General features: G+C 35.5%; 2 protein-coding genes across 2 annotated transcripts; both read right to left on the bottom strand.

The window, feature by feature from the left end:
* Positions 1-541: 541 nt before the first annotated feature.
* Positions 542-1,120, bottom strand: LOC141655029 (uncharacterized). Its single transcript, XM_074462132.1, has one exon. It carries the CDS (start codon positions 1,118-1,120, stop codon positions 542-544), a length of 579 nt encoding a protein of 192 aa, XP_074318233.1.
* Positions 1,121-1,377: 257 nt separating this feature from the next.
* On the bottom strand, positions 1,378-11,214 carry LOC141655028 (uncharacterized). The gene is made up of 14 exons (XM_074462131.1): positions 10,867-11,214; positions 10,524-10,794; positions 10,359-10,443; positions 10,143-10,270; positions 9,940-10,024; positions 9,389-9,694; positions 9,183-9,303; positions 8,917-9,096; positions 8,776-8,833; positions 4,557-4,814; positions 4,273-4,473; positions 3,716-4,160; positions 3,136-3,485; positions 1,378-2,606 (listed from the first exon to the last, which is right to left on the bottom strand). Exons 1-14 carry the CDS (start codon positions 11,212-11,214, stop codon positions 1,378-1,380), a joined length of 4,065 nt encoding a protein of 1,354 aa, XP_074318232.1.
* Between the last annotated feature and the right edge of the window lie 393 nt (positions 11,215-11,607).

The raw sequence follows: 11,607 nt of genomic DNA, 5'->3' as shown, positions 1-11,607 counted from the left end.
AGGATAGAAACAGCAGAGCTCATGCCTTGGCAAAACAAACTATGAGCTTGCATTAGGAACCTTTCTTTTCAGCTGCCAAAAAAAAAAAAAAAAAAAAAAAAAGTCTCGTGAGTAGGGGCTAGGATTGCCCTTTGTTGGAGATATTCCAGATTCCACAATTGTGCTAACAGATCCGGATAAGTGACATCTACTAATGTCTTAATAGGATACGTCACATCCTGAATTAGTAAGTTGGCTGGTAATTCTAGATCAACTTCTCCATCATTTTCACCGCCTGCTATACCATCTCCAATCTCCAAGAGCCATTCAGACAATTTTCTTGACTCCTCAACATTGTCACTTGAACTACCAACTTGCAATCGCATATTTTTTGGTCAATCTAAGTACCTAACAATAATAATTTAAGTAAGACTCACATAAAACGGTAATATTGATATTTAAAGAAAGAAATATATACCTTGCAGAAAGACCATAAATGCGATGAACACAGGGATACAGCCACAACATCTGCTCTACTTCCTTTTGAAACAACCGATAATGTCTATCTAAGATCACCCCCGAATACCACAACTATCCCACCAAACGGTAGTTCAGCATTTCCCACGTCCAAAACACGCATTACATCTTTTAAACTTTTATCAAGGGCCTCAAAGCAATGCTTATGAGTCATCGGTGCTTCATCCCATATTATGAGTTTAGCACGTATCAAAAGTTCAGCTAAATCACTGCCGGGCTTAATTCGGGAGCATATGGAATCCTCCGTTACATTAATGGAAATTCCAAACCTGGAATGAGCTGTTACACCACCTGGTATCAAAGTTGCTGCAATTCCACTCGACGCAACATCCACAACAATATCGCCCTTACTCCTGAAACAGGCACACAAAGCTCTCCAAAGAAAAGTTTTCCCAATTCCACCATATCCATAAACGAAGAACATCCCTCCTTTGTTATTTAAAGCAGCTTCCATAACTTCATTAAACACCAACCTTTGCTCTTCAGTCATTGAAGATAACTGAATCTCATGTTCTTCACTCAAGGACTGTCTATCGTACGACAACGCATCCATGACTAAACGATTTCGATGATGTGTCGTTGCAGACATGTCTGGGAACGACATTCCTCAAATCGACGAAGTGAACTACCATTTATATGACGAGAATTTTCAAAATCAATAAGTGCATAATTTTGCAACTCTGCATCGGTAAGCTGTAAATCTCTGATTAAAAAAGTTGCAATATTATCTATGTGATTTTATATACTACAACAATAAATTCATAGAATAGATGAAGGTAAGAATGCGAAATATGAAGAATTGTTTTAAAGTTGTTCTAATTAAAATAGCGGTAAATGTTTACTATTAAATAAAGACACACCTTAATTGTTAAGAACAGTGCGTTGCCTATGAAGGATGTCGTCCGATAGCAGTTGCCAAGTTTCGTCCCAGACTCTGCTCGGCATAGACAAAGTGCCACAAAATAATAATATCGCGTACAAATTTCTCAAGTAGAAGCCAGGCCCCCAATCAGCTGCTTCGTTGATAGCTGCAATATACTCTCGATCATCACCAATTAAACCCAATGCATAACATGCTTCTCTAAATGTCGGATGAACAAAATCATTCACACTCCTAATATCCTCAAAACATTTTGGTCCCTTAACGTGATTCAACAATACTCTCATGAAATACAACTCACCACATTGCGGGGGAACGTGAACCAACCTACCAATTGTAAATCCTTTTTTCCTAAGGCTCCATTGACGAACTTTCTTTTTCCAAACAAATTTGGTTGGAAATTCACAGTACAATAATTCTTTAGCAACCTGCATCTCTTCTACTGTCGAATTATTACAGCCCATCCAATTAAGAAATTGTGACACTCCGTGCGAAGTATTTTCTACGACCTCATCAACCCAATCATCATCGTGGAAGACAATAGGTTGCTCGTCTGGAAGATGGTATTGTAGCCTTTCAACAGCAGGAGTTCTATAGTGGATATCAAACCCAAAAATTCTCCAAGCGGCTTCACATGCACAGATATATCGACAATCGTAAAACCTCTTAATCTCATCAAATCGACCAGGGTCCTCCTCATTACGTCGTGTGTAAGACGACTGCTTGGTAACTCGATCAGAGCCCTTGTTAATGTACTTAAATAGGTACTTTATGGATCTAGATTGATTACACCATTCGACATTGATATGAGCCCGATATTTCAACAATAACTGAGAGTTATATAGAATGACAAAATCATTTCCCAGGGGCACATCATCTTTAATCACCGTAACTCCTTTCTTGCTTCTCTTGTGTATAGGGTACCCATCACCGTCAACCGTTGTTCTCTTGGTGCACGGCTTTGGGTAATATTTTGAGCACTTGTCTCCGACCATACACGGTGATGAGGGATTTGCATTACCACACGGTCCATGAAGCATATACTCGCAAACAACACTATATAAGACGGGATCTGTAGTCGGATCAGGAATCTCCGCGGAAATGATTTTGTCGACATCTGCGGCTGTAGGGAATTTGTCCTCCCGATGTATGAACAATACTATATGGGCATGAGGAAGTCCACGTTTTTGAAATTCAATAGTATAGACGACTGCAAAAAAACGTACATAAATGTCATTAGATTTTTGTACAGTAATGTTATGTCATAAACGATATATTAAGTTAAAAGATTAGCAATTGGTAGTACCTCCTCGTGCTCTTCCAAAATATGTCGATCCTTTAAGTCCCTAATGAACTCATCGAGCTTCATTTTAAAGACGCGACAGACAATATCTGGATGGTCCTCGGGTCGCAAGCCTCTTTTAGAAACAAATCGTACTATTTCCGGCCACTTTGGATTACAGGTGAAAGTGATGAATAAATCTGGATAACCAAACCACTTACAAATAGTCATGGTATCAAGGAAATTTGTTTTTTTCCACTTGTCACCTCCGGGGAAAGAAGAAGGCACGATAAACCGAGTACCCGCCGAAGATGGCTCGGCATCTCCTTTTCCAACAGCATTTGAGAGGTTCTTATAATTATCAACTCGAAGTCGACTTGGTTAAAACGAATGAAATTGAGCCTATGCGATTCGACCAGCATAAAACAATCAACTAAAAATTGGTGGAGTGCCTTACCAGATAATAAGATAGTTGGAAATTCAACATCTGATGGTCTCTCTATAAGATGATAAGCAAACCACTCCCTACACGTTGTTTCTTCACGTGGTTGGTCACTCGCGCTAACACCAATAGAAGAAGCACTATGTAGGATACCTGGTCTATACCCATCTTCTCCGGATGGAATTAACAAAGGATATTGTAAGAGGGTGTATAAAGGGTGCAACTCAGATATACGCTGTAAACCACCGCACGACCTTCTGACAATAATATCTCGCTTCTCCATATGTGGACCAATATCTCCCTCAATTAAAGCCGCTACCTCTGAAACTGTTGGAAGATTGTAAGTTCTTCCATCACTTGATCTCCTTGAAATAAGTTTGATACTTCACTGTCTGTATTTACAGTCAGTCTATCCCTAACCTTCCTAAATGTCTTTGCAATTGTATTGTGAGAGTCAATCATATTTTCCAACAATCGTATTAACTCGTCATTGAACCTTGATGGATCCCCTGGATTATAATTAAAAATAAAATTATTGCCTACGCAAAAAAAATTATACAAAAAAAACTTTATTACGGAAACAAAATTTATTTACCTAATGACATTTTTTCGATTGTGAACTTCCTCTTCCGTGTCACATATGTAAAGTTGACAGAACTTTGGCCTTGCATCTCCGGTCGGTACCAAAGTCCCTATCCGATGACAATTTTGACCTCCCATCCTAAAGGTGTACGGTCCTCTACCTTGATTGATGGAATGATCGATTTTACCGCTCATAGAAGTGAACGAGAACATCGAGTTATAAGCTCTAATGTTTTCTCTATAATGTTTGCTAAATCGATGTTGACCGGTCAACGACTTTATAAATTCAGGCGGCTGCTGTAGAAATGGGAGTTCAACTTTTCCATTAGAACAACAAAGTGAGAACTTAGGACGTCTTGTACCACGTCTTTTATCTTTTCTCTCCCCAAACCATATCAACGCGTGACATTTATCACACTCATATTCTGCATCACCACAGTCCCAATATCCTTCCCATGCTAAACAGTTTTCAAAACAAAATTCATAAATTGAGACATAAAAATTAGACTACAATAACCAAAGCATGTTGCAATTCAAATTAAAAAAATAAAAGGTCATGAATGAACTAACCATCATTATTTAACGGCACAGAAGTATTTTGCTGAGTTCTCGAAGATTCTCCATGTGAATAGGACGCATTAAAAACACAGCTACCGGGTGATTTTTCAATTCGGTTTACAGACGGATTCACTTCAGTGAAAGCTTCACCATATTCAGCACATAGATCTCTCACTAAGCGCTCAACAACATCGGTCGGACTACATATAAGTTCTACACAATATTTTTAATATAAATTAAGACTTTCACGAACGTTAATACATGTTAAAGGTAAAAAATTAAATATAGATATATACTTGTCACGTTGGAGGTTGCCGGTGTAAAATTGACCGTATTTTGAGAAACGTCGTGATGAACATTACCAGCAGGTTTCTTAGAGAATCGCGACTGTCTTTTTTCTCTTGTCGTTCTCGCCTGTAACTGATTAGGCGTTAGAATAAGAGTGTTGGAATATGATAGAGTAGGATCATTAGAAACATTACTTGGCGGGGTTGTTATCGCTATCTGTTCACTTGCGGTTCTTCTGCTGCTTCGATGACATGGGGTATGAGAAACTGAAATTTTCACAATTGGTAATGAGTTATTATAATTTTTTAAAAAGAACAAATGAAACAGGATTAAAATAAAAATTGAAAATATGTATTAAAATATTAACAATTAAAAATAAAGAAATACCGTTCGTAATGTCAGATAGCGGTACTCGAGGATTTGACATTGATTGTGGCGTATTGTCCGTAATCATCAAGTTTCTTTGTGATATCTGAACACCTATATTGGTCAAGCATAATGACAAAGACGAATTATGTCAAACATTATATTTTAATGTACATTTTCAAACCGTAAACAACGTGGACTGTATGTAAACACATCTTGAACAAAATTAAAAGCCCAACCGATATCACATATGGGCTGACAACGACCAAATTTGGGCTCAACATTTCTTTCATTCACGTCCAACCCACCTAACTAGAAAACCCTAATACTAACCCTATTATATATACCCATCCCCACCCATGAAACCCTAAATTTTCCGTCTTCCCTTCCCATTACATACCTTCGTCTTTCTCTCCTTCCCCCTCTCTACTTCACTCTCTGATTAAAAAACATAGTTTTCTCATTAAATATTACATACTACCATCTCCTCCTTCGTGCTCCCTAATTCAGATTACCAACCCTTCATCCTCCCGCCTCTTCTTATCGCATTCAGACGGTCATCCATGAAGATGGTGAAGGTCCAATTCTGGTTCTTAGGAGCGTTTATTGAAGATCTTATATTAATGATATGTTCAATTTTCCTCTCTTCTTTTATGTTATTTATGCCGCATAATTAATTGATTTCAAAGTATATTCGAGTTTTAAAAAATGATTGTTTATAGTGTTACATCTATCAATGCATTACATATTTGAGTTAATGCTAATTACAAAATCGACATAGAAACAATTATTTAAGATCAATTTCACTGCTTCCGTATTTTCAATGAGTTTTAATTTGATCTATGAGTTTATTAGATTTACACACGCAATTAACAATTTAAAATCATTTTTTTATATTATTTATTGCATTTTTTTCGTAATTTAGTAGATCTGTTGATTACGGATCTAAAATAATACAAAATGATCTGTGCGTTTTGTTTTTGTTAATTTTTATTGCGCATATTGAAGATGTTCTATACATGACGTTTATGTTAAATATTAATTGCGTTAATATGAAAAAATGATGATTTAGAATTTTTTTTAAAAAAAAATACCATTAGCCTTCGTATAAGGTCAAACTCTAGATCTGTGTTTTGTTGCTTCTTTTTTAGATGTAAAATATTATTACTGACTATTGGATCTGTGGTAGTTATATTTTTTTTCGAGTACTCACATCTATGATTGGCAACCAAAATAATGTACATGCATGTATAGTTTAGATATTTTAAAAACCCAGTCATTCAACTATGTTGCGTTTTGGGTGATTTTACAAATAAAAACACTTGATTCATTTATTAAAATTCCATACTGTCACAATTTTTAGACGTCTTTTGGTGTTTCTAATGAATACCATAAAGTTGTACAGGTGTGTGCATTCATTCATGTCTTGTTTTCAATGAATATATTAATGATTCAATTTTTCCTAATTTTCAATATTACTTTGACCATTTTTATTGAAAGTCTTGTTTAATTAAATGGACAAAATAATTAAAGTCACCTAACCTAACACAAAATGTTTTACCTGGCCCAACCCAATCCATTTTGACCTAACCCATTATAAATTGTGTTTACCTTGACCCAACCAAACCCGAACTTGACGTAGCCCAACCCAACATACATAGCCCAGCCAAACCCAACATACATAGCCCAACCCAACCCAACAACAGTCCTTACCCAACCCGACACAACATGGCTTTACCCGACCCAACTCAACATGGGTTAACCCGACCCAACCCAACATGGGTTAACCCGACCCAACCCAACCAAACTGGTTGACCTAACCTAACCAAACTCAAAGCAACTGGTTGACCTAACCTAACCCAATCCAAAGCAACTGGTTGACCTAACCCAACCCAATCCAAAGCAACTGGTTAACCTAACCTAACCCTACGTGTTGACATAACCTGACCCAACCCAACTGGGGTTGACCTAACCTGACCTTTTTAACAATGTTGACCCAACCCAACCCAAACCAACCTGTTGCCACCTGACCTAACCCAACTGTCGTCTTTCATACTCCGGTTTCAATTAAGGCAATTATAAATTATCAATCAATTTGTTACATTTCTGAACTCATTTTTCTTGCACAATTGTCAGTTGCATTCTAATATATACAAATAATACTAATTGTTCTACACTTGTTTGCAGATCATTTATCGACATGTGAAAAGTTAAGTACATTTCCTGATTTTGTTCTTGTAATATACCCTTCAATTTTATATTACCCTTTCTGGGAAGATAATTTACTAACATTTGTTATGTTGCTTGTTGTAGACACATACTTGAGGTTTCAAAAATCTAAGTTAAGTGATATTTAATCATTGTTTGTTTATAAAACTTTCCTTTTTAAGTTATACTCATGAAATTAATACTAATGAAAATGTTTTATTAAATTGCAGGATATGGGATCAGTTGTTTTTTCTATGGAAGCATGCATATTGTTCATGAAAGATAGATGAAGTTAAGTGATCAATAACACATTGTAGCAAATTTTTTAATTTATAGAAAAAATTAAAGAAACATACTGTTTTCCGTGTTCATTCCTTGCTGCCTTCCCCTTTTTTTTTACTTCTTCTTGAATTCCCCTTTTCCATGTTTAACCCAACAATGTTTTTATGCTTCTCAAGATGATACAAAATATGTGCAAAATCTGACAGTTTCTAGTTGCTTATCTATTTAATTGAACTTTAAAAACCGGTAAACTAAATATGTGTTTGATTGATTTGTATTCTATAAATGCATTTTCTCGCCATTGTTTGAGAAATTATTTGCTTCCATTTCTCATCTGTATGCATAACTACTTAGTTCAGTTTACTCCATAATTGTCCACTAACTTATAAACTGCACGTAGTGCATCATGGTTTGTTAACCATAACTGTTTAAACCGTCAGTTAAGCTGAAAAAAATTGACATTGTTTTTCCAGACGTTTTTGTTTACACGTTCCCTGACTAAGCTACAATAACATTTTCAAAACTTGTTATAAACTTGTGCAATTCTATACATCTGTTTTTTTAATTCCATGTTTTTCAATATATGTCAATTACTCGTCCAGAATTATTAGTTTACTCATTGGTTGGATAATGAATGTACTCTAATACTGTTGTCTGAAAAAAAAACGTGTTGCTTTGGTAATTACTTCACTTATTAATGACTAATGACATGTATCATAAATTGGAAATGAAAAGTAAAGAATTAAATTTGATAATGTTGATAAAACTACATTAATTCTTCGTGAAATTGAAATACAATAGTAGAAACGTAGAACATAAATAAGGTTTATTTAATGATGTTGCTAGCTTATCCAATATGATGCATCTTTGTCATCTACTTGCTTGTTTAATATTGCATCCAATCTATGCTGTCCGTAAAGCTCCATATTTGAAGTGTAGTAGCATCCTTTTGTCCTTCAGCTTCTTGGATTGTCTGCATAATAAACTTGCTACACATCTACCTTAACTATGACTACCTAAATTATTCTATTACAACTTGAAATGACCTTGGTCCAAAACAGTACAGAAAACAACAAAGTCCAAAAACAAAAACACAAATGTCCTTTGAAAACGTGGTCCAGAAATTGCTTAATAGTTGAAATGTTTTTTAGAACGCCATAGGCTGCTTGCCCATCTTAATTTCCTTCAGTTTTGTTGCAGATGATTTGTCGGATGCCTCAGCCATCTCCACGACAGCCTTCTATGGCGTGATCTCTTGAGAATTCAGCACAGGTTGACTCAACTATCACTCTCATTTCCTCCTAACAAAAAAAATGGTTACTGAAAGCTATTAGTATTAAAAAAATTAGTTGCAGTTAAAATTCAATTCACCATCATTGAGTCGGCCGGTTCTCGATGTGTCCCTTGTCGAAGTTGAAATAGCTTGTTCCTAAAAGAGAGGACAATATTTATTAGTAAAACGAAACAAAAAATGTAACGTGTGTATATATTAGTCATTAATTGATGTCATACCTTTCTTGCATTATTCATGGCATCCCACTTAGCAATTGTTCTTGGATCATCACATAAACTGATCACCCCATATGAGTTTGATTTTTGCTCTATGTTAAACAATTGAGTAACCCTTATTTTTGCCACAAATTTCCTATCAAGTAAAGGCCTGAAATATGGGGGAGGGACGACAGTGTAGATCTGAAAGGATATGTAAACATTAATCAATAACATTATAACTTGCTTTTATATTTCTGCAAATTGTATGTAAATGAGTTTAAAGTTGCCTCATCTTCATCAAGGATTGCTTGTGCTGTTTTTCCAAGCAATTCAGCCATTACATCATCCCAAATAATGAATTCAACCAAATCTGGAGCTTCATATGTAACAAAAAACTTAACTTGAAACCTGCAAGATAGTTTTTGTTTAAAATGTATTCAATTTTTTACTTGTTTGAAGAACAATTGAATAAGCTATTAGTAATTATTTAAACCTTGGAATTGGTGATGGCACGCCCACACCCTTCATTGTGCAATTGTTGTTAACTTTTTTCTTGTCACAATACCACAACCCATCTTCCCCTTGCTTCACTTTTGATCTGCATTTTTTGCATGAGTAGTAGTACCAACTATTACCAGATGTATCTAATTCAAGAATCTTTGCCATTGTGACATATGTCCCTCCTTTGGTTAAATTTGTTATCTCTGATAAAGTTTTGATGTTTGCACTTGCAAGGATGGGAGGATGGTGCCCAGCAGTTTCTGGAGCCCCAAAGACGGGCTTATCATCATCTGGAAAACTAGTAAGAAAAATGGCTTAATTAATTTAAGCTAAGCCGAAATGGGAAAGTAAAAAAATATTAAATTCAAAGTGTTTCTAGACTCTATTTGGACTGTTTCATTTTGTGTATTTTTCTGGACTATTTCTGGACGGTTTGCTGGACTGTTTCATGTTCTTGTGCATTTTTCTGGTCAATAACAATGATTGCATTTACTATTGCCCTAAAGACGATCACATCACATAAAATGGATTTAGTTGTCATACCTATTGTTGAACACGTTCACCTCATTCATATCTGGATTAACCAATATCTTTGTTGCACCCCATGTTGATGTGATGCTAACTTCCCCTGCATAGTAGAACATAATGAGTGAATTTTATTCCAACATTTTTGTCTTATACTTTGTATGTAATCAAAGTGCCTGTATTGCTGAATTTGCTTTTTGAAGGACCAGAATTTTATATACCTTCATAAACAGAACGTTTTACGAATAGCATAACCAACGTTGGCTTTGGTTTGTTAATGAAATCTTGGTCGATTTCTGAAACTTGCTCAACATAGTCCCCAAACAATGAGCAGCATAAGTTTTGGTTCCTGAAAAAACAGTTTGTAATGATTATGTTGTGATTGTGTTAAGTTTAATATATCGTTTATAGAATATAGTTCATTACAGTAAACTTACAGATTATTCCTCAAAACAATAGTCCTCCTTCTCTTGCCATGGCTGTCTTTTATTGGATAAACGTGCTCCAACCTTTCAATTACATCTGACCTAGAATTTTTTACTCTTGTTAGTTAACATTTATGGTGCATATATGAAAACAAAATCTAGGTAATTGTTACTTACCAATATAAAGTCTATTCGGCATTGAACCAAAGACCACCTCATTGAAAGTGTAGAATTCATGGGTAGAAAGTGGCATATCTGCATTAGGAATGGGTACCACCCTAGTGCTGTACTCGAACCAAATCTTGCACGGGTGAATTGTTGCCATGTCAAGTCCTACTCGGTTTGATGATATGCTGAGCCTTCTGATTTTGTATGTGCTCCCTTTATTAAGGTGCTCTAAGAAAAGGCAAGTCAGCCTCTGGTTGATTGATGCCTGAATGGTGTCTCCCTACATTCATTCATATTAGTTAATCACTTGTCACAATCGTTGAAAAATTGCCACAGAAAAAATGAGATTTACATTTTCGTCGATTAGGATGAGTTCTACCCCTTTCACGTCATTAGGCTTTGTCTCCGACTTTTTGTACCACAATCTCATAACCCGAACAGTTAGTTGCTCCGTCCTCGTTGTTTCTTTGGTGATGCTCGAAATTGGAATACTCTGGATGTGTGCCATAATGTCAAGGTTTTGTTTATCTTTGCAATGTTGAGTTTTGTGTGAGATACTCTGAATGTTTGCACTTCTATTTATAAGCCAATATAACCTCTTATTAAATCCTAAATTCCCCACTACTGCCATTAGCCCACTACTCCACTCCTTTAAAACTACTGTAACTGTTGCCATGACATATTTAACTGCATATGCCATTATCTCAGAATAAACTGATTATCTGAATTTAATGCAGTTTCGGATTTGAAGTTTGGACCGTCCAAGTGTATTTATCATGACGATATTAACGTTGCCTATCATTCGTACTTGTAGAAGTAGAAATTACTCGGTAGCCTATCATTGTCAACTTCCGAATTCGGAGTGCGAGACTAATAGTAAAGTTGCCAGAATTTTTGCTCCAAGTACATAAATCATCGGTGATGAACGGCTTTCTATACAGATCTGAGAAGATTATTTTTTCTAAAAAAAACATATTTTAAAGTTTTTCGACTTTTAACTTATCGTGTTGTTATTATTAAAAAAATATTTGTTATAACAATTGTGAACTATTTATTAAAAAAATTATTAAAAAATTTTATTAAAATTTTTTTA

This window comes from Silene latifolia, chromosome 5, assembly GCF_048544455.1.
Source record: "Silene latifolia isolate original U9 population chromosome 5, ASM4854445v1, whole genome shotgun sequence".
Classification (NCBI taxonomy): domain Eukaryota; kingdom Viridiplantae; phylum Streptophyta; class Magnoliopsida; order Caryophyllales; family Caryophyllaceae; genus Silene; species Silene latifolia.
Note: the sequence above shows the minus strand (reverse complement) of the source record. Positions and strands in the feature narration are given on the sequence as shown.